We start from the raw sequence: 24,271 nt of genomic DNA, 5'->3' as shown, positions 1-24,271 counted from the left end.
GGGAGGGAGGTGGTAGCTGGCCTCTGTTGAGCCCTGCTTGGAAAATCTGTGCATCACTGTTGCGGCAGCCCTTATGCGTGGACCTTCCTTGATGGTTTAACCGAGGGAAAAGTAGACACCTTTGCAGGATTAAGAGAGTGTTCCAGCGTGGCTGGATATTGTGTATGGATGAAGCTGCATTAACTTTAAGCAGATTTTTTTTTTTTAAAAAAAACTGCTAATTAAATTTCTCATAATCCAGTTAGAAAAGAAAATGTTGCCGCTTTCAGAAATGTTTCAGCCTTCCTATTGATGCAAACCCTGGTGGTTCTCTTTGTGGAATGAAGCCCTCCTGCGTCACCCACTGCCTCTGAACATGGAAGGTCTGTCTAACTCTCCCGCTAGAACCCAAGCCATGTACGCCGCTTCCATTTTGCTGTTGTTGTTCAGCACTGGAAAGTAGTTAGTGGCCCGTCATACCACAATGATCTGGGGTCAAATGGAACCGGGTTTGCCCCCATAACTACTATTGAAAAGGGGCTTACATAAACCACAGTTGCATAGCCATTCGAGGTCTGCAGAAATTAATCCCCAGTGCCAAATCAGCAAACACTTCTGATCCACACAGGAGGTCCAGGGTCAAGCTGTTTCTTCTTCTGCATAACAGCCCTGGCCTTGTGATCAGAAGAAGGACAGTGGTGCTCAGGGAAGGGGTGATGGGTAACTCTTCCCACTTGCCGTGTTCCCAATGGAAATCACTCCCCAAAATCTGCTAGCAGACTTGGCGGGGAAGTTTCCATTGGCACTTAATGGAAGCTTTCCTCCTAGGGAAGCAGCTGTAGATAGGGATGGGACAAGGCTGTCAGCTCTGATTTCCGTTTCTCCTTTTTCCAACCTTCAGTTCACTTTGTCACACTGATACATCTGAGATACTTTTAGAAGTCCTCACAAATATTCACCAGCATTTTAGGGCACGCTTCTCCTAATGTACACGTTTGTTTGCTTTGCAAGCCCGTACATTCCCCAAGCATAATACATTTTGGTTGGAGACGTGTGAATTCTGAAGGATAGCTTGCGTTCCAGTTCGCATATTGTTTGGGGAAGTGCAAATTAAAATGGAAAAAGCTTCTCTCTCATCCTTAGCTGTGGGTTAGCTATTTTCATCAGAACCATGGAGGAACAGGGAATGGTTCACTTTCCTCCCCATCCCAGTATCAGTGAAAAATACGTATGTCAAATACATTCAAACAGTTAAGATCATTTATAGTTTGGTCCTTAGTAGCCTATATGGGGTAAAACAAAAACCTCCAGAAACAAAGCTGAAACCCAATGCACTCTGACCCATTTGTCGTTCAGAGCCACTCTGCCATCTTTAGATGCTGGCTTCATTACACCTGAAACTGATGAAGAAGGGAAGAGGGGTGCCTGTGTATTTGCCTGCCGCTCAGTGTTACCACTGGAGCAGCACAGCTCTGGAATATGAGCATGCGAAACCTAACCAAATTGGTTTGTGTGCAGGCACTGAAGATTCCTCTCTCTCTCTCTCTCTCTCTCTCTCTGTGTGTGTGTGTTTGTGTGTTGTGTGTGTGTGTATTTGGGCAGGGTAGTTTGGTCCATCTTCCAGGGCTCTTTCTTTCTTGAGGGAATCTTCAGTGCTTCCTAGGAAGCCTGCACACAATGTATTTGGCCAGGGAGGGCCGTTCTGGAGGCATTTTCTTACTTCTTCTCATTCACAGAGACCACAAAAGCTTCACTGTTAACGATCTCCAGCAGTTTCACATGGTGGGACCTGTGGCACGGTTAGAGCATGGTGCTGATAACGCCAAGGTTGCAGGTTCGATCCCAGTATGGGACAGCTGCATATTCCTGCATTGGACTAGATGATCCTCAGGGTCCCTTCCAGCTCTGCAATTCTATGATTCCTTCTATGTGCAGTTATTTTCTCAGCACTGTCATTTTTTTTTTGAACTGGCCCCTCAGAACTGGGTTATTACGCACAAGGTTAATGGGAGCCAACTTGGTTGAGTGCATAAGTATAAATGAGCACACCAGCAAGAGATTCCTGTGGAAACGTCAGTTCTGCTGTGGAATTATGGCATGGCTTAGGGAGAGTCTCTTGAGTCTTGGTTCCTTGTGCAAGGACAAAGTGCTACTGATTCGATGTTTTGCAGGGCTTACCCACCCCTAAACCAAAACAATGTACCAGGTGAAACCGGGAAAGGCTGCCAGTCACAGTGAAAAAGCTCAGGGAAAGGGCAGTTTCAAGCTTTTATATACATTCAACCTTTCTAAATATGTTTGACATGACTATTAGCAGTATCAACTGTCCTTATAGCTAGTGCAGCCACAACACTGTACAATTCTGCAGCAAAGATGGGAGGAGGGAACACCGAAGATCACCTGCATAAAATATAGACTATCAACAGCACACCTGGCCTTCTCTGGCATACACCTATTACGATACTGTGAAGCCCAGCGGACAGAGACACAATAAAACATCAATTGTCAGCATCTACCTAAATGCCTTGTAACGTGACTACTTCAAATTACACCTAAAGCAGCTTTGAAAAGTCTCGGAACTGGGTGATGCCACAAAATAAAACTTTGTTCAAAGAATCATGGTTGAATAGCAGCACAGACATATCATATAGTTCATTCTCATTACCATTTCATTTTGACAATTGTAAACCTTCAGCTAAAAAAAGACAAGAAGAAAAAGACCCAATTCTTCTTTGATGGTAACGTCTGAAGCCCGGAACCCACTATTTACGATGAGGAGTTTGCAGTTACCATTTGAAGCGTGCTAAATAGAGAGCTTGAACCTAGCTCCATGTTGCGTTGCCTCTGTGCTGGGATGGCACAGAAGAAGTGGCACCAGGGTATTGGCATCACACATAACAGAACAGTGGAAGGCAGAATTATGTTTGCTTTTGTTCCATCTCTGCCACTCCAGATAATGCAGCTACTTAGGCTCAGGCTGCCCAGCCTATTTGCTGGCTCAGAACAACGAAACCTGCGGTCGTCGTGACCCATGCATAATGGTTGCCTTGCACAAGTTGGAAAGTATGGCACCAGATTCTCTGCCCGCCAAGCATGTTGCAACAGTTCAAGGGTAGATCTTGGTACAGGTACAGATACAGATCTTGGGCACAGGATGACTTTTCTTCTCCCATTTCATACTGTAACATGTCTCAGCAGGTTTAGGATATGGTGCAGTACTGGTTGTTCCCATGTTATTACTGGTTGTTCCCATGCTATTGTTCCTCATCATGCCCTTGGGACTCCTGGGCATCGTTCTAGGGCAGTGTCTTCAGTCTTGGGTCCCCAGCTGCTGCTGGTCAAGAATGATGAGAGTTTTGTAATACAACAGTATCTAGGGACCCGAGACTGAAGGATGCTGTCCTAGGGTATATTTGCACATGAGTTGAATTTAGGGGCTACTTCAAACACATATGACCATTACTTATCGGCTGTGATGATATATGTGCATACTCGCCACTGACAGAAATTTCACATAACTTGATGCCAACCCAAACAACAGTACTTTACAACAGAGATAGATTGCATATTGAACGGGACAGCCTCATTTTATGCTGAGTTAGGCATGCTTAAACCACTAAACACACCTATCCTAGCATAGAACCCCCGGGCTGTGAGAGTTGCTAAGTACAAAGCAAACAAATGAGGAAAGATCAAGTGATATGTGAACCGGCCCTTGGTGAAGTTATCGGCATGCAACACTGATGAAAACCAATGAATACTGCAGCTTCACTGGCGCATGGAAACCTATGTGTTATGCAACACATAGGTACCTCCTTCGCAGCACAGTTACTTGGATTCTCAGAAAGATGTGGTTTGTTAGACAATTAATTCCCACCCCCCATATGTTGTTGTGTTGTTGTTTTTTACTCTTCGGACAATGCAGTAAATGATAGAAATGTTTAAAGCCGTTGAGTCCCATAGGATGAAGGTGAGCCTAGCTTCCTCTGAACTGCTCCTTATAAATGCACAGTTTTGACATTTATTCATAAGCATTTCAGCTTTTGCAAAGCTAAGCATTTCAACTTGGTGAAGTTACACCCATGGTATCGAGGGTACATAAGTTTGAACAAATGCCTTTATACATTTATTTCCGCCGTGAAGCGTAAAAGCTTAGTTCACTGTCGCTCCTGAAATGATGGGTACAAGTGCCATAACTGTAGAGTAGCTACGGCGATGCTGAGATGCATTAACACACTGGGCACACTCCCCAAGGAACTTTTCTTGCACATGCTCCATTTTAATGACTGGGAGCTGAACAAGAGTAGCTCCTTGGTGGATTCTGCCCATCTTTTAAAAAGCAGCTTTGAAGACATGATATAAACTACAGCCTTAAGCAATGAAAATATTACATTCCCTAGATTTTATTTTTTTTGTATATAATGCCACAAAATTAAGATATTTCACTTAGATCTGATAAGCCATCTTTCTTTCTTTCTTTCTTTCTTTCTTTCTTTCTTTCTTTCTTTCTTTCTTTCTTTCTTTCTTTCGCTTTATTTATTTATTTATTTATTTATTTATCTATGCCATCTTAAGTGTCAAAGCAACTGTACTTCAGTCCAGATATTTATAACTGGATGCATATTAATGTATAAAATCCATTTCTGTACAGTTTTATAAACAGAAAAAATAAAATAAAACAGGTGAGGGTTTTTTTTTAAAGATGGAAATTTACAGAAGTCAAACATGTCCACCACATCTAATTTAGATTTTGTTCCTTTGGGGCATGTATTGTTTAAATAAAAATAAAAAATAAAAAGCCCTTGCATTAATATGGCCCAAAACTCATTGGCTGGATCCAAAGAACTAATGGAGAGTTGGCTTTTTGTATACGCTGAGACTTTTCTGGCTTCCCACTGCAACATCACAAAACTGCTCATGAGGGCTGGTTGGGCATCGCCCACCCCCCCCGCCCTGTGCAGAATCCCAGGGCAGATCTACACTTGTGGTTTATAATGTTAAAAATGTGTTATTAAAATGTGGCACCAGAGGGTGCTGCAGAGCAGTGAACCACTGGCAATGGAAAACAGCACTGAACATTACATAACATTATATTTAGTAACGTTTAACAGATCAGTGTTGATCCAGCCCTACGCTGTAATAAGGGCTGATGCTAGAGACAAAAACTGTCCTGAGCATGCAGGGAAGCATTTGTTGTATGTATGGGTTTCTTTTGACCCTTTGGCCTTTCCCCCACTTAATGTATTACACTGATATCAACAACTGGCCATTACGGCAAAGCATCCAATCTAGAGTTGCCTTTGTTAAAGTGGTCGATATATTTGAATACATGACCAGAGGTGCTTCTAGGCGGGAGCTTAATTTGCTTAAAGGTTATTGAGATATCACAAACATGTCATTACCAACAAGTTTCTCCCCCTCTTATTGGACTTTCCTCAGAAGGGGTAAATCTCTCTCTCTCTCTCTCTCTCTAGGTGGGGGTGAATACAGACATGTTTGCGTGCATGTTTGAGAAGCACTGAACCCACTGTAAGCACCCTCTTGGAAGCACTGAGGAAGAGACCACCCTGCCAGTTCTTTGACTTTAGAGTCCACCTCAGGCAACCCAACCCCATTCAGCTGTAACTTGCTCTTAAATACCTTCAGCCATGAAGATTCTGCAACACCAGCCTCATAACAGTTCGCCTGGTCAATGTAGGTGACCAGGAATTCCCTACAAGCAAGTGAGTGGCCTGGCAGAACAAGGACAGCTCACTCCATCAATGGTCTGCTTGGGAGAAGGCTATTCATTTTACTAGCTTGCTGATTGGCTAGTAGCATATGACCCTCCCTCTGCAGCCAGCATGGAAGAATGGGCTACTAGGCCCTTAGTAAGCTAATGCTTCTTCTTTTTTGCAGGCTAGTAACTTCTGTTATTTACAAAGCTGCAGTACACCAAGAAGCTCTCAAGGGACCCACATCTTTGGGGAAGCCCACCTCCTTGCTCCTGTCACCACTGGCCATTCAATTGCCCTTTTCCTCTAGATGCAATCCACACACCTGCCCAGAAGGAGAAGGCCAAGGGAAGCAAATGGTGCTTCTTTTTCTGCTGTCTGCATACCTGGGAGGACAGGTGAGCTCGCAGCAATAGCCAGGTATAGGGTCTGGGGGCCCTGGTGGTCAGCAGTGGGTCATGGCAGGCTCTCAGCGATGCTCAACCACGATGACAGCCGTGCTCCTAGTGATCTATCTCATGCTACGTGTTTAGGATTTTTAAAAACAAAATAAGGTACTCTCAGAAAAGTGGTCTTATTAAGTACTCTGCTTTCATCTTACTGAAAAGGATTTTAAACAAGGATTCCCCCCTCCCTCCCCAGGTTTCCATACAAAAGGCAATAGGCACCTTAGGGAACGGGATGATGTCTGTGAGCCTCTGCAGATGGAGGCAATGGATGCATTGTTGATCCTTTTGAAGACCGTCTTAAAAGAAATAACCAGGACGCAATACTATTGAGGGGAATAAAGCTCCACTTAAGAGAAAAATAAAATGCAAAGAACATAATTTGGGGGGTGGGGTGGTCCGTTTTGATAAAGATGGCGGATCCGAGCTAATCTCTTGTCACCTGATTTCAATTCTTGGGCCTTTCTTGGCTTCGAGATGTATTATTCAGCAACCAACATGAATTGCTTTTAAGACCACCACACCCCCCGGCAAAGAAGAAATCAGAGAGTAAAAGCAGGATCAGCTGTGGGTAAACTCTCGCTCCAGTGGGGATGTGAGCCAGAACATCCAGGCTCCAGGTCCTGCAAGGCAGGTGGCAGGCACTTACGGTTTCCTGATGACCGCATGGTAAAGTGAGGATTGAAGAATATACTCTATAAACAGAATATTTGTTCTGCAGTTCTGAAGTTATTTCGTTTCAAATCGTTGCTTTGAGGATGCACAAATGGTATCCTCCCAACGATGACCTATGGTGGTGTTGAGTGGCACAAAACAGTACATATCAGGATGCTTCACAAGTTGGGATGAAATCGTATTCCCAGACGTCAGCTTTGGGCCTGAGCTGATGAGCTACATGGGCTTTATTACTGGCCTGAACCTCGCGTTGTTTCTCGCTCTGGATAGGTACCATGTCGAATTGCTATATCCCAAAGGCGTTACTGGCTTGAAATTGCTCCCATCTCATCCATGCTGCGATTTACTTCCTCCTTCAGTGGGCAGAGCAATAAACTGCAAATTTACACCTCTGCAAGTAGCCCATTTATTGTCTTTCCTGCAGATAAAACACCTTGGTCTCTTGTGCCCTATAGTCCAACGTGATAAAAATAGTCTTGTCGAGCGGCATTTTGCAAGAAAGCTGAAGATCTTTGGAGTGTCCTTAAACTTCTGTTATAAAGATGCACGTGGGTATAACTTGCAGAATTTCAGGAAAATAGCAGGTTAAATGTAAAATATCTTCAATAAATAACTCTTCTCCTGCACTGTAAAAAATAAATGAATATTCCCTTTGGCAGTAATAGCTGATTTAATATTTAGACAGAAAGATACTTGGCTCATAAAATAATAGCATTATGCTACAGGAAAAACAAAACAAAAAAAGCTCTCATGCTTTCTGATCCTCTCTTTTCAATTAAAAAAAGAGAGACTTTTTCATCAGTTCGCCACAAGTTGGTTGAAGTCACTTATGCCCCAGATAAGCTCCAAGGGTGATGCAGGCACCCACAACAGCCAGACTCAGGATTGTCTTCAGAGGCAGCCACGAGAAATCGAACAAAGGCCTCATGTTGTTGCTGTAGAGCTCCACAAAAGCATCCTAAAGTAAAAGAGAGAGGGGGCAGGATTATTTGTTTATTATTAATAGTCATAACATGCCTTTTCACCCTGTAATCCCAGAGTGTGGTACCAGCAGGCACAACAGAGCAAATTAAGTAATGGGCTATGCAGAAATGGCAAACCTGACAACAAAATCAAGCGACCAAAATGATGAACTTTTTAACAGAAGAGTTGGACTATTTGGAAAAGTGAAATTGCGGGCAGGATTGAGGATATCAGCAGCGGAAGTAAGATGACAAAATGGTTGCATTAGAGAGATTTTTAGTAATAAATAAGAGCTTGAGATACAATGCGTAGAAATGGGTTAGAATAAAAATTCTTTGGAGGTTTGGGTGGTTAGTCAATATGTGAAGCAAAGATGTGTGATTATTTGATCTGAAGTTTTTATCTCTCTCTCTCAAATTAAAACAACATACTGCATGAAACTTCAATTAAAGCAATAACTTTAAAAGCAATTGGAAATAAAATCAGCTCTACAGAAGGAGAAGCATTCTCTTGATCCCCACCTGGCCCAAAGTTCAGAAGGCCAGAATTCTAGAACAGAAAATGGTGCAAGCATTCACAACAAACCAAGGGATTCTTCGACTTCAGCTGAACTATAAAACCAAACCTGTCATGAGGTGGACTGTTGTCTTGCCTCAGGGATTGGACTGGATGTGAACCAACAAACTGAAGTTAAATCCAGGTAAGACTGAGGTACTTTTGGTGAGTGGTTCCTTAGACCAGGTGGCTGGGATGTTGCCTGCTCTTGACGGGGTTACACTTCCTCTGAAGGAGTCGGTAGGCAGCTTGTGGCTACTCCTGGATCCATCGCTGTGCCTTGAGGCTCAGGAGGCCTCACTGATACAGGGTGCCTTCAGCCCAGACGTTCCCCTACCTGGACAGGGATAGCCAAACTTCTGTTGTCTATGTTCTGGTAACCCCTAGTTTAAAGGTAAAGGGACCCCTGACCATTAGGTCCAGTCATGACCGACTCTGGGGTGCGGCGATCATCTCGCTTTATTGGCCAAGGGAGCCGGCGTACAGCTTCCGGGTCATGTGTCCAGCATGACTAAGCTGCTTCTGGCGAACCAGAGCAGCCCACGGAAACGCCGTTTACCTTCCTGCCGGAGCGGTACCTATTTATCTACTTGCAATTTGACATGCTTTCGAACTGCTAGGTTGGCAGGAGCTGGGACCGAGCAACGGGAGCTCACCCCGTCATGGGGATTCGAACCACCAACCTTCTGATTGGCAAGCCCTAGGTTCTATGGATTAACCCACAGCGCCACCCGTGTCCCTAACCTCTAGGTTACATCACTGCAAAGTATTACACTGATCCTGGCCTGACTGCACTGGCTGCCGATTAGTTTCTGGGCCCAACGCAAAGTGCTGATAAGGTAAAGGTAAACGGACCCCTGACCATTAGGTCCAGTCGTCGCTGACTCTGGGGTTGCGGTGCTCATCTTGCTTTATTGGCCGAGGGAGCCGGCTTACAGCTTCCGGGTCATGTGGCCAGCATGAGTAAGCCACTTCTGGCAAACCAGAGCAGCACACGTAAACACCATTTACCTTCCCGCCTGAGCGGTACCTATTTATCTACTTGCACTTTGACGTGCTTTCGAACTGCTAGGTTGGCAGGAGCAAGTGCTGGTATTGACCTATAAAGCCTTAGATGGCTCAGGACCACAATACCTCAAGGACATCTTCTCCCCATATGAACTGACCTGGACCCTCCAATCATCCTCTGAAGCCCTTCTTTGTGTGCCTCCTCCACAAGATGTCTGGAGGGCGGAAACACAAAAACGGGCTTTTTCTGCGGCACCTTCATTACTTATCTTTAGGTACCAGGTGAAAATGTTTCTCTAGAACCAGGACTTGGGCTGATTAAACCATCTATGCTCTTTTAAATGTGTTTGTGGGAGGGAGGTTTCGTTTTATACTTTGTGATTTTGTATTTGTTGTTGTGAAATTCAAAAAATAAACAAACAGTATAAGTTGCAAATGAAGCATTTTGGTAGAACCTTTTCCCCTCTTCCCAGTCTAGAACTCTGGGCATGTCGGTCTATCACTACAGTGCCTCCCCAAAATGATGGGTGCTACAAATTCAGCTTACCCTGCCAAGCTACTCCCACCAGCAGAACCCGACAGGTTAAAGATTAGGAGGTGCAGAGCTTGGTGGTGTCACAGGTACAAAGTTATAAACCAGGCACAGGCAAACTCGGCCCTCCAGATGTTTTGGGACTAAAATTCCCATCATCCTTAGCTAACAGGACCAGTGGTCAGGGATGGTGGGAACTGTAGTCTCAAAACATCTGGAGGGCCGAGTTTGCCTGTGCCTGTTATAAACAATGGTTGAAGCTAGACATCCGATTCTGGATACAGCAATTATTGACGCATCTAACATCTGACACAAGATGGCGCATCAGGCTTCTTACAATATGCAACTCAAACCCTGTGCAGCTAGACTTTTAATGAGACAAACAGGGAAATAGTGTTATCTTCCAAAATTTATTTTCTACAAAAAGACAGACAAACAAACAAACAAACAACAGACTGGCTTATATCCTGTTGTTCCTATTATTATCCTTTTAACAGAAGCAAGCACGAACTGCCTTTAATACAAAATATAAAAGTTACAGTGGTACCTCAGGTTAAGAACTTAATTCGTTCTGGAGGTCCGTTCTTAACCTGAAACTGTTCTTAACCTGAGGTACCACTTTAGCTAATGGGGTCTCCCGCTGCTGCCGCGCGATTTCTGTTCTCATCCTGAAGCAAAGTTCTTAACCTGAGGTACTATTTCTGGGTTAGTGGAGTCTGTAACCTGAAGCGTCTGTAACCTGAGGTACCACTGTATTGGCCACAGTCCTACACACACGAGTCTGCAGAAATCAGGGTTAGATATCCTCACTGAAAGAAACAGCTTCAAGGCTGCCTTTTTTTCCCTTTTCTGGATTGCGGCTTCTCTAAGTGCAGTTTCTCAGCTGTGATTCCAACAGATCGAACATCTGCAAACTTAAGCGCAATAATTTAAGGTTTGTTTGTTGTTTTGGATTACAAAGGAAAATGAACTGGCATAAAAGGTTAATCTTTTGTATTTGGAATTAGTTAAGTTACATTATGTTCCAGTGTTCCAGTTAGTTAAGATGTACCATTAATAAAACAATCAGAAGAAGAAAATGTCTAAAATAGAGGAAAGAGCAAACAACACATTTCCAAAATAGCCCTTCATTTTATCTGCTGTCAGGTTGCAACCCAGAGAGTTGCTGAGTTCTCTTTGCCTGCGCATGTACAGACAGTATCAACAAAGCAGTGTACAGGTCATGGTTCTAAAGCCAACAACCAGACTCTTGCCATCTCCTTGGTCTCCTCACCTGATGTCGGGGGGGGGGGGGAATGGTTTAACATGTGCTTCTAGAGTTACAAGGAAATAGCCTTTTAAACGTACAGGGCCTTGTATACTCCACTGGTCCCTAGCTTTCTCCTGAAATGTTGGGCAGGAGGGGAGATGAGGGACAACTGGGCATGGGAGAACCATCTACAGTGTTGATGAGCAATGGCTACAAGATGGCTGAAGTCTGGGCCACAAAGGGACTTGCTTGGTTAGATGTGTGCAGGTGCTTCGCATCTCCTCATAAAGTTGTACAAGGACTTCACCTCACATATTCTAGCTGTTATTGGAAGTAAGGAGCTCATTCACACATGTGTGTTTAGTACTTGACAGCTATGGTGTTGAGGTGACCTGCATATGATCAGGTTTCCACATCACCTCAGACACCGGCTGTCCAATGGAATCTTTCCTCGTATTGATGAGCAAATCATCACTGGTTACCAGGAGGCTTCCTGGTTCAAGCCAAGATGTTGCCTTTGACCCACAAAACCCTAAACTAGTAATTAGTAATTAGTAATATCTTTATTGTCATTGTCCCCTCTCGGGGACAACAAAATTACTTGGCTGCTCAATCCACCCAGGTAGGGCACTCCACACAAAATCAAAACAACTATAAAAACACTAATTAAAACAATACAGTATAATACAGCAAGGGAGATTAGATGACTTTCAAAGTCCAGGCTTCCCATTCAGGGCCGAGATCGCTCTGGAGAAGAAGCTGTTCTTAAGACGGCTCGTTCTTGTCTTCATCGTCCTGTATCTCCGTCCCGACGGCAGGAGCTCGAAGAGACAGTGACCAGGATGCGATGGAAACGCCTTGAGTCCCGGGTTATTTCCAATTCAAAGAGACCTATGGTCCTACTTTTTAGAGGCGAGCCTGGCCTCTACAAGGACCACAGCTTTGGACCATTTATTCCACAGACTTTTATGGACCTTCCTCTCAACAAGCAGGGTGGAGGGCTCCTCGTCCAACATGCCTTTGGTTGCTTGTTCGTTCTTTCAGTTTATTGATTTGCGTTTATGGTGGGGTTTTTTAACGCCAATTAAATTGTTCTATGATTTTTAACGCGTTGGAGCTGTTTTGTGAAAAGCCCTATTCAAGTTGGGGAAATAAATACACAATCAGCAAAGTGTTGAGCAATCTAGTGACAAACAGGGCATGGGTAAAACTGCCCCAAAGAAAGTCCTATTCAGGATTACTCAACTAAAGAAACCACCACAATTTATTTATTTATTTGTAATGATAGACTTAACATTTGACTGCACTAATGCTGGACTGTAAGTCATGTACTTTCCTGCACTATTTAACTAATTGAGTCACACCCCCCCCAAAAAAACCCCCAACACTTCTGAATACTATATACCAGTGCTATAATGTGGACTGCAAGCAAACCTTGCAGAACTCTGATGTCATTGCTGCAGAGTTTTCCTCTTGATCATTCTAGCCAATGCTTTGCTTTGGAAATGGAGTAGACAAATTGGATTAAAAATGACAACTGAGATGCTATTCCAATAAGGTTATTTTTTAAAAAAAATAAAGACAGAGGAAATGCAAGAATTGGTGCTCATCTATGGATTTCTAAAGCTACGGAAGTCAACAAGAAGATGAAGTCATTGCAAAATTAGATTGACTTGTTTTCTGATTTGTCAGCTTCGCCTCGCTCCCCCCGTTAATCTCATAGGTAGTGGGTTGTCTGTGCTAAGCATGAAAGAGGGCAGACCGAACGAGGGTGGGCTGCAGTGACATTGGGACAATGTTAAAGCTCTGAGTTATGGTGACGGGTAAAGAAAAATAAGCAGAAAATGCACAGCGGGAAATCCCTGTTCTTATTGAGACTATGACAACAATAACATCAACGTCTACCTTATGGCGACTGCGCCATATATTCTAAGTAACTGTTTTATGGGTCCTTTCCTTTCCTCTTTGGTGCTTTCTCAAACATCCTGATTAGACTTATTTCCGAAGCTTGTTTGAACAGCCTGTCACTATTTGTTTAAGTCTGAAAACCTGATTTAAACAAACACCCGGACCCATTTTATGCACTAAACCAACAGGGAAGTGGGAGGTGGGCAGCTGAAAAAGACCCACTGATTTGCATAGGTGATGTCTTGCATGCAGAGTCTTTGGGAGGGCAGGGTTAAGGAGGGACATGTTTGGGGGAACAGCTACACACTTGGGAACCAGCTACACACTTGGTGTCTCCTTCTTCTGTCCCATGGAAGGAGAGGAAATGAGCAGACACGAACCATTGCTGACTTCCTAGAGTGATCCCATCAAAACACATGAAGATGCTTTATACCAGGTGAGGTCATTGGTCCATCTAACCTGGTACTGTTCTTCTCTGACTGGCATTGATTCTCCAAGGCCTTAGGCAGAGAGAAGGTTGTTGTTTTTGTACCAGCATTGTAGGAATTGACAAATTTGTCCGTTTCTGTTTCTCATTTTTTTCCATTCTCAGGTTCAGTTCTCCACCTTTCCACATCAGTTTGCAATTAAAAAACCAAACTCAAGAAAATTCATCAGCAGATTTCTCCTAATTTGTGTATGCATTTTTGCCCACTATGCATGCACATTTTTGCAAAGCAATTTCTCCAAACATAATATAAGAATAGGATAGGATAGAATTAATAATAAAAAATAACCCACCCTTCACCCTAAAGTCCTAGGGCAGGCACCCCTAAACCCGGCCCTCCAGCTGTTTTGGGACTACAGCTTCCATCATCCCTAGCTAACAGGGTCAGTGGTCAGGGATGATGGCAACTGTAGTCCCAAAACAGCTGGAGGGCAGAGTTTGGGGAGAGTTACAATAGTTAAAACACAACAATTAAAACCATTCATTTATGGTTTGCAGTAGCAAAAATAAGGCAGGTCCTAAAACGTCATCAACCAGGGCAGTTCCAGTTCCATAGTCAGACCTGAAGCCAGACTGGTATGAATCCAAGTAATAACATACTTTTGTATGTTATTTTCACTAATGTGTACATTTTTATGCACACTTTATCCCTATATAAGCCTTCTGTTTTGCATGCACAATTCTTGGCTGGAGAACTGCATTGCAAGATTTAAAGAAGTGTGAATTTTGAAGGGTGGCTGTGCAACAGTTTGCACACTGTTTTGAAAAGTGTGAGTGGGTAACTCTGCCTTTAAATGCAAACTGAGTCTAATTTCGCCCCCATCCCTTCAGCTGTGGTCCACCACAACTATTTATGCTGCTAGAGCTGAGGAATATCTGGCGCAAATGTTTTGGCTTGAGTGCAAGCACAAAGCCTAAAAGGCCCATGAGAGAGATGTGCAGTGCAGTCCTACGCTGCCTACTCAAAAGTAAGCCCCCACTGAGTTCAAGGGAGCAGCTTCAGATGTAAAAGATTTGTAGCTCTCCAACAGCTAATGGCATATTTGTTTCCTAAGTTTGGCTTGGCAAGCCAGCAGGGGCTTTGCAAGGGAAGGGTTACAGAACAGCTGAACGATGGCTCTGGGAAAGCCAGGAGAAAAGGTTTCGAAACGGCATTGCCTCCGGCCACCTAATTCATATGTTTGACAAATGGAATGTACTAAAAAGGACAAAGTATACAACCAATGCGGAACGTGGGTGGCGCTGTGGTCTAAACCACAGAGCCTAGGGCTTGCCGATCAGAAGGTTGGCAGTTCGAATCCCTGCGATGGGGTGAGCTCCTGTTGCTCGGTCCCTGCTCCTGCCAACCTAGCAGTTCGAAAGCACGTCAAAATGCAAGTGGATAAATAGGTACCGCTCTGGCAGGAAGGTAAATAGCGTTTCCGTGCGCTGCTCTGGTTTCGCCAGAAGCGGCTTAGTCATGCTGGCCACATGACCCAGAAGCTGTATGCCGGCTTCCTTGGCCAAAAAAGCAAGATGAGCGCCGCAACCCCAGAGTCGTCAGCAACTGGACCTAACGATCAAGGGTCCCTGTACCTTTTTTATACAACCAATGCAGACCTGAGTCATGGTTCTGAGAGACCCAGCCCTCTACTCTGTCTCCCAGCAGCCCTCCACGCCACCAGCCTCTAGCTTAGTTTTACACTGGCATTAAGGTCAAGGTCAATTAATGAGGTTCCCTCTTAACTATGGAAGGAGCCTCAAATCCTGGTTTCAGATCTTGGTTAATGGAGCCTTGGTTAAGCCTGACAGGAGAAATCTGAGCCAAATGGAAGGCGTATGCAAACCCACAGCTCCCAAACTTTAATTATTTGAGATGCTGCTTTTTGTAAGCAGCTGTTGGTTTTTGGATGGTAGCTTTTGGGACTGTATTTTACTGATGTACGGATTTGCATCCCTGTTCTTAAATATATTTACTCGGAAGCACAGGCACATTTTTATGTGGTGCCTTCCTCATGCATCACCAGCATAAAAAAACTGTTTTCTGTTGAAGCCCTCTTATGCTAATCATCACATTTAAAGGGTGAAGGGGCTACATCAGTAAAGGTTTGGGGATTTGGGGAAGGGATGTTTTACACGGCAGGTGTCACATCTAAAATGAATCCCTATCCTCAATTATTTCCACGTGATTTAGTTTCACTTTAATGAGGTGTCAAAAAAGGAAGAAGCGCATGTTCTCTGTATGCAGATCAAACCCTGGCATCTCTGTTTGAAAATAGGCAATAAGCTTGGAAGACCTATGCCGACTGGAACAGACAGCAGAGGCATAGCGTGAAGAGAGCTACTGGGGCAATTGCCTTGGGCGCAAAAGAAAATTGGTTAGGGGCACACCTCTGCAGCTCCCACTCCAACTGGAGGCACTCTCCCCAGCCTGCCCACCCGCCTCACTTGAGCAGCACACCAAACAAGAGCTGGGAGAGGACAGCCCCTGGCATCCATTGGCTGCACAGTGCCCCCCACCAGCAGGGGAGGTGGGCAGACAGAGGGACTCATGGTGGTGCCCCAGCCCAAGGAGGAACACATGCATGTCCTGCCGCTGCTACATCTGGCAACAGCAGCAGTGCCGAATGGAGGCACCCTTTAGGGGGCACAATACTTGCCTTAGGGGGTGCAATATCGTATTCACTCGAATGTAATGCGCACCTCTTTTTGGCCAAATTACGTATTGGAAATTAGGGTGCGCATTAGATTTGATGGCACATTTACATTCACCAGCAAATACTCTTTTGGCTTCAAGGTTTTGCAAACTGAGGTGCGCATTAAAGGTAAAGGGACCCCTGATTGTTAGGTCCAGTCTCGGACGACTCTAGGGTCGCGGCGCTTATCTTGCTTTACTGGCCAAGGGAGCAGGCGTACAGCTTCCGGGTCATGTGGCCAGCATGACTAAGCCGCTTCTGGCAAACCAGAGCAGCGCACGGAAATGCCGTTTACCTTCCCGCCAGAGTGGTACCTATTTATCTACTTGCACTTTGATGTGCTTTTGAACTGCTAGGTTGGAAGGAGCTGGGACCGAGCAACGGGAGCTCACCCCTTCGCGGGGATTCGAACCGCCGACCTTCTGATCAGCAAATCCTAGGCTCTGTGGTTTAACCCACAGCGCCACCTGCGTCCCTTGAGGTGTGCATTAGATTCAAGTAAATACGGTATTTTCCTTGCCCTTGTCACTGGCAACCCACACTACGCCACAGACAGGCAGCACTACAATAGATCAGTGTCAGCGCCCTGTTCTGTACCATTGGCTACCGTGGACTAAAATGCAGCTCCTATGCAGCGAAGATCCAGAACTTCCTATTTGCTCTAGTTCAGTGCTCTGTTATTGATCTGTGCTGCATATAAAATAGGGGAGTGAGTGGTTTCTTTGGTGCTGCACTTTGCATTAATGAGTGAGGGGGTGGTGGGCAGAGTGCACACCCAGAGGAAGTCGACTTCCTTTTTTCTCTTTCTCTCTCTACCTGAATCAAACAGCTGGTGAGGAAGTGATTTTATTTCCCTTGTTATCACTGGTCCAACAGGATATCCTCTTCAGCCACACTGCGCTGAATGAAAAGCTGGCAAGTCTTCCCAAGGCTTGGCGGAGAGCAGCTACTCACCTTGCTGCTCTTTTATGCTGCCCTCTGTATGACTCAGTCACACAAGTAAACAATGCTAATGCCAGCTTTTGAGGAAACTTACGTGACGTGGTTCTAGCTCACTTCATAATAAGGCAGAACTAGCTGTGAGTGACAGAATAACAGCTTATGTCTCCTTCCACTTTCCTCCATAATTTCGTATAGCAGCCTAATTATAAAAAATAAGAATCTCTGATTGTGTGTAACTGCACTTCAGATGCTGCATGGTCTTGTTCCTTTTTGATTTGTTTTGTTCTACAGAGCTGTATTTTTCAATTCTTTGAAAGCTACTGTTAGAATGCTCTGGGCCAGGAAGTTTTCAGTGTGTAATGTATTATGTTTTTACAATTTTTTTGTTGGGAGCTGCCCAGAGTGGCTGGGGCAACCCAGCATATTATTATTATTATTATTATTATTATTATTATTATTATTATTATTATTATTATTATTATTATCATTATCATTATTATTACTACCACTACTACTACTACTGCAGTACATCTATCCCACTTCCCCCCACCTATCCTGACTGGCAGCGGCTCTCCACGGCCCTGCAGAAATCTTTGCTACTAGAGATGCTTTAAATTGGAGTCCTAGAAAACTGAGCAGGACACCTTCTGCCAAGTGTGGTCCCTATCACTGAGCTGCAGTTACCCCATTTTAGAAGCAAAAAATAAACAATATGAGCAGTGGGCCCATGTGATCTCCCCCTCAAATAGTAACTGAGTTCAGAAATGCTTTTGTGAGGCGGGAAAGCTAACTTAGTAGGCCGCTGCCTTTATGGGCCAAAACCTTGGTAACATGACACCCTGAAAACGACACACTTGTACTGGGAGCCAAGTGCTGGTTTAAAAATAATTTTTTTAAAAAGCCTACGTGGTGTATGTGTGCATTTTTAAGGCAAATATTTGCCTCAGACTTCGTGTCAATTAGGATCCGACTGCCTGACATTGTGTTGTGCTTGCTCTGGTGTCTCATAAGTGTGATATTCACAGAGAACTGATTTGAGTCACACCTCAGTTTCTCTGGATGCCAACACCTCAATTACTTGCTGGCATGTGTCTGTCTTGGGAGACCATGAAAGGAGTGGGGGCGTTTTGGGCACCGTCCACTTTTAAAGTAAGTGAGGCACACACGCGCACACACACACACACACACGGTATATTTACCAAGTATGTATACACACATGTTCCTTGTCTTTAAAGGATTTTTGAAAGTCCTTTTTTTCAAAATGTTGCGGCTCCATAGAACAGGGTAAGTAGCTCTACTTAATATCAGTGCTTGCTTTATAGCTCAGATTTTGAACTGGCAGTTTTGCACTTCACATACATTGGGGCAATGAAATTCAGCGAACTGGCCTTTGTTGTTGTTGTTGTTGTTGTTGTTGTGTTGGATGCTGCCAAAACATCAAAGCCACGAAGCAGTTTCTGTTTACAACTGCATTTTGATGCAATCCATCTTTTAAATTAAATATCGGTCCAGATATTTAGAATGTCACTGATGTGGCTGATTGATGCATTCGGAAGAAAGAAAAATATGGTTTAGACCTCCTGAGATTATACCCCTCGGCAGAAAACCAGAATATTAATATCAAGAGGAGACAGGCGAAGTTCCTTATGGTTGGGATCTACAATTGGCAATTTTTAACTATCTGGTTGACGCAAAGCAAAACTTCCATAGAATCATGGGATTCTACAATTGGAAGGGATCTCAGAAGTCATCTAACAGTCATCTCAGAAGTCATCTCTGTTCAAATCAGGACATGCAAAGAAATCCAAGTATAGATTCCTTGATAGCATCTATCTTTGGCTTAAATACTTCCGATAAAGGAGGATATACCTCTCCTCCAAAGACAAGCTGTTCCAGTGTTGAGCAAGTGTCTTGTCTCTGTCTCCTCTGGGCTTAATTAAAACCTTACAGGCTTCATATGGTGGCAACCAACAAATGCTTTCACGCTTTGTTATTCCACACTAGGGATAGGGGAGAAATTAGATTCAGTTCAGCTGAATCTATCAGATTTGCACTTTCCAAAACAACAAACTGAAACACACCTGAGGGATAGCTCAGTTGGTAAAGCATAAGACCATTTATCTCAGGGTCGTGGGTTCAGGCCCCACGTTGGGCGAAAGATTGCAGGGGTTTGGACTAGATGAATCTTTGTGGTTCCTTCCAACTCTACAATTCTCTGTTCTGTGACAGAGATGAGAGAGTGAAATCCATTCTTTGAATTTTGAACTCATCCAAATGTTGTGATTGCAGTTCTCCAACCAAACAAGGTTTACAAAAATGCCTATGTTAGGAGGAAATTGTACACATTTGCCAAGCACAGAAAATGCATCTATCAATGAAAATTAGCACACCAAAATGCGTTTGATCAGGAGAAATCACTTGCAGAAAATGTGTACAATAGTCAAAAGTGCATACAAAATGTGTTTATTAGGATAAACTGCCCTGAGATCTACGGATAAAGGGTGACATGCCAATAATAATAATAATAATAATAATAATAATAATAATAATAATAGTAATAGTAATAATAACAATAATGCACTAAAACACTGAATAAATTTCATGGGATTTTTTTTAAAAAAATCAGAGATTACTGCAGAAATGAGCAGGACTGAATTTAAGCTTAGGGAAATGAGAACCTGAGAAGGCTGAAATTGACAGATCCTTCTACCCCTACCCCACACAGTACATTTAAAATAGCTGAAACTTCATTACCACTTGGGGCTTACAGCATCTCGCTGGCAGCAGGTGCTGGTGAACACCCTGCATCCAGGTGGGCTGACACATCTGGAGCACTGCTGCAAGGAGATAGCTTTTTGGCAGGGCACTGCCATAGTCAAGTACCTATTGGCAAATTCTACACTGTTAGAACGAAGGAGCTGAGAACATGTGCATCATTTTATGCATCACACACACACACACACAGCCAACATGCATAGCTGTGTCTTCATGCTTCCTGTCGTTCCTTCTAGCGCAACTGCATTACGAACCAAGAGCCGTGGGTTCAAGCCTTACTCTGGCCTTGTGTGATGCGTGCCAGCTCCAATTGAAATGTGACCTCAGCCACGAGCTTGCACCATCTTTCAGCTTCTACCTCCTTGCCTGCATTCAGAGGTTAACAGGAGGGCCATAGCAGAGCTACACCGATGTTATTTCAGTGTTTTGCCCCACTAACTCCATGTTGCCTAGGGGCTATCAGAAATTACCAGCGTGGTGGAAGCTGAAGTCATAGACTGGGAAACACTTGAAGCCTCTGGTCGCGTGACAAGAGAGAACTCCTGCTGCCCTTGTTCCTTGGGAGCAATGCTGGAAGGCTCTGGGGTTGCGAGACCGGCAGGGAATGTCTGCAGGGACTGAAATACTTTCCCTTGATTAAGAGGCGGGGCTATTTATATGGCAGGCTGGGAACACCCGCTCCATTCTGGGGCTTGCTAAGCTTAGGCCCGCCTGGGAAACGTTATAGCAATTAGTCTTGGCGTCTCCGACTTAATTCACTTACACACTGTTTTGCAATAACCCAAAAGACAGCTCCTGTGGGGGTTGCTTTTTTTTTCTTTTTGTCTCCATTCTTTGACAAGCCAACTCGGGAAATAAGACTATGCATCTGACACCGGCGTAGCAGCTGCCAGTGGTGTTACAAAACTAGCAGTTAATCATGGTCGTCCGAGGATGAAATTTCGCTTTGGTGAAATCAGCATTAACCCTGGGGTAAAGTTTTACCCCAGGCGCACGTTTCGTCGCGGAACTTACACAGGAAAAGACCCACAGCATAGTCCTTCCAGGACATTTTGTCACCAGCGCAGTAGTAACACAAGGCCATCAAATTTCAACCACTTACCATTTTAAGTTTTCTTTCTGGAAGCAAAAAAGAGCCCAGGATGTAAAACATCCTAAGAGATGTATTACCTTTTGCCATTGGGGTAATGTAAAATAAAGGTAAAGGTAAAGGGACCCTTGACCATTAGGTCCAGTCGCGGACAACTCTGGGGTTGCGGTGCTCATCTTGCTTATTGGCCAGCATGACTAACTTCTGGCGAAACCAGAGCAGCACACAGAAACGCCATTTACCTTCCCGCTGGAGCGGTACCTATTTATTTACTTGCACTTTGATGTGCTTTCGAACTACTAGGTTGGCAGCAGCAGAGACCGAGCAACGGGAACTCATTCCGTTGCGGGGATTCGAACCACCGACCTTCTGATTGGCAAACCCTAGGCTCTGTGGTTTAGACTACAGCACCACCCACGTCCCAATGTAAAGTATTGGGGTAAGAAAAAAAGGTGAGGGGGAGGACAAAAGAAAAAAACCAATAACCTAATCCAGGGAAGCAGATTAATGTACCCCACACAGAGTTTTCTTTCAGAAAGCAAAAAAGAGGTCAGGACATATTACATACCCAATAAATCTATTGATGTTTAACATTGGGAGGATTTTGTGCCCCAGCCAACGGAAAGTATTGGAGAAAAAGTAATGTCTCATGGAGTTTTCCAAACACAATTGATTCTGGGAACCCTTTAAATGCTTCTCTTCTGACACCACACAGGAGCAACATTTTGCTACCCTGAGATATCCCAGTGTTGGCTCAAGATAGCATAATGCCCTCAAAACTGTGAAAGTTTATTTGGGTTGTTGCATGAGTCAACTGCAACAACTACCATAACACACACACACACAGAGAGAGAGAGAGAGAGAGAGATTAGGGACTGAAAGCATCTATAACATCACATGCCCCAAAGGCAGATTGGATTCGATGTTGCTACCAGTAGGCTATTTCTACAGAAAAGGGAAAATATTCATTGACTACATCCAGTATTTATATCAAGCCAATGGCTTCAACTGCAGAGAAGAAAATAAAACCTTTTCAAGCCACCTTCATGGGGACTAGTGGCATACCCATGCAAATAATTTTTGGAGTATTCTACTTAAAACAGAAGATGCTTCTATTTATGCATCTTTCCAGCTTTCTATTTATTACATCTCACATCTGCAATATTAAAGCTTTTGGGCTTTTTATTTTGTAAAGCTATTGCAATTAAGGCACAACTGTCCTACAATATATTTTCAAAATATATTCTGCTCCGGATTCTGCTCATTCCAACAACCGGGCACACATAATTAAAATGTAAGTGCCACCCCTGCTCAACTAATGAATGGTTTGTAATCTGCAGGCACAGAATAAGGTTTGATTAAAACAAAAAGAGAAGGAATACAGAATCAATGCAAAAGAAATCAGCGGCTCTTTTTTGGTTCCTCATCTGAAATTGCTGAAATTGGATTCTGAGCCAGCACTAACAATATGGACAGTGTGGAACAGAAACAGCCTGAGCAGGAATGAATTAGTAGCTGAGCAGCATGAAACTCCCGCCTTGCATTCTCTGCCTCTTGATTCCTTGTGCTGCTCCTCTTGTACTCTGATGTGAGTTGCCTTGTGAAAGAGACAACCTGAACCCACCACGCAACAATCTTGAACGGTAGGCCAACCCACAACTAGCTTTGAGACTGTGGTCCAGAATATCCTGCTTCTCCTCTGTTGTTGCCTGCGGAAGTTGAACCATAAAACTTGTATCTCTGCCTTGGAAATATACCACCTGACTCTGCAATGATGACAACCAAGACCATTCCAGAGATCACTTTAGGAGCTCTACAACTACCCACTCTTGAAGGTTTGCCACTGATAAATTCATTTCTTCTATACAGTAGTAGCTCGGGTTAAGTACTTAATTCGTTCCGGAGGTCCATTCTTAACCTGAAACTGTTCTTAACCTGCAGCACCACTTTAGCTAATGGGGCCTCCTGCTGCCGCTGTGCCACCGGAGCACGATTTCTGTTCTCATCCTGAAGCAAAGTTCTTAAGCCGAGGTACTATTTCTGGGTTAGCGGAGTCTGTAACCTGAAGCGTATGTAACCCGAGGTACCACTGTAATAGCCTGTCCTCTGCTAACTTAAACACTAAGATGGTTGGTTGGTTAGTTGTAAATATATATTGTAGGGAAGACATGTATTTTTTCTATTATGTATTTCCAAATTTTCTGAAGCTGTGGTATGTTATATGTTAGGCATGGTGCCTTACGGTTCAGTGCAACCTAGAAAACCCCTGGTTCATAGAATCATAGAATAGTAGAGTTGGAAGAGACCCCAAGCATCATGTAGTCCAACCCCCGGCAATGCAGGAATATAAACGTATCATCTTAGGAGCTATGAAGAATTTGCTAGCCACTATATCTCTTGGCCTCAGCATTCCCCACCTCTCTTCTGTAATATGGGGATAAAAGCACCAACCTAATTCGTAAAGGTAAAGGGACCCCTGACCATTAGGTCTAGTTGTGGCCGACTCTGGGGTTGCGGCGTTCATCTCGCTTCATTGGCTGAAGGAGCCGGCGTATAGCTTCCGGGTCATGTGGCCAGCATGACTAAGCCTCTTCTGGCGAACCAGAGCAGCGCACGGAAACGCTGTTTACCTTCCCGCCGGAGCGGTACCTATTTATCTACTTGCACTTTGATGTGCTTTTGAACTGCTAGGTTGGCAGGAGCTGAGGCCGAGCAATGGGAGCTCAACCCATCGCGGGGATTCGAACCGCCGACCTTGTGATCAACAAGTCCTAGGCTCTGTGGTTTAAACCACAGCGCCACCCGCGTCCCTCATTCTAATTTATAGTGTGGTGTAAAAGTTAAGCTGTTGGACAATGACCTGGGAGACCAGGGTTCAGCCACGAAGCTCACTGGATAACCTTGGGCCAGTCACCATCTCTGAGCCTAACCTACAACAACAACAACATTCTGAGGATTGTGAGAAATGTATGTGAAGTGCTTTGGATGCTCTATAGAACTATATAAATATAAATATCATATGAACTAAATAAGTGCTCATTATTAATATATTCATCCTTCCTACTCTCCCCACCCCTTAAAAACCGGCACAATCTACATCTGAAGCTTTACCATTTAATTATTTAGCTTGTGGCCTGTGCTGCTCCTTTGGCTTCAAGGGGGCAAATGCATTTTTAATCTTTCATCTTTTAACATCAAACCCTGCCAAGTTACTGGTGCAACCTCCGTGGAAAAGCAAAGTTGCTCACTTGGCTCGTGAGCATCCCCCAAATT

The 24,271-nt window shown here is 44.1% G+C and overlaps 1 protein-coding gene across 3 annotated transcripts in view; it reads right to left on the bottom strand.

Annotated features, from left to right (window-relative positions):
• Positions 1–226: 226 nt before the first annotated feature.
• BCL2 (BCL2 apoptosis regulator) overlaps positions 227–24,271 on the bottom strand; it is a 133,378-nt gene continuing 109,333 nt past the window's right edge. For all 3 annotated transcript variants that reach the window (XM_081918340.1, XM_081918341.1, XM_081918339.1), the window contains one exon: positions 227–7,772. In XM_081918340.1, coding sequence (XP_081774466.1) covers positions 7,638–7,772 — 135 coding nt within the window. In that variant the 3' untranslated portion in view covers positions 227–7,637. The remainder of the gene's footprint in view (positions 7,773–24,271) is intronic.

This window comes from Podarcis melisellensis, assembly GCF_964234715.1.
Source record: "Podarcis melisellensis genome assembly, chromosome: 7".
In the NCBI taxonomy this organism is placed as follows: domain Eukaryota; kingdom Metazoa; phylum Chordata; class Lepidosauria; order Squamata; family Lacertidae; genus Podarcis; species Podarcis melisellensis.
This window is presented reverse-complemented; position numbering and strand designations above follow the sequence as displayed.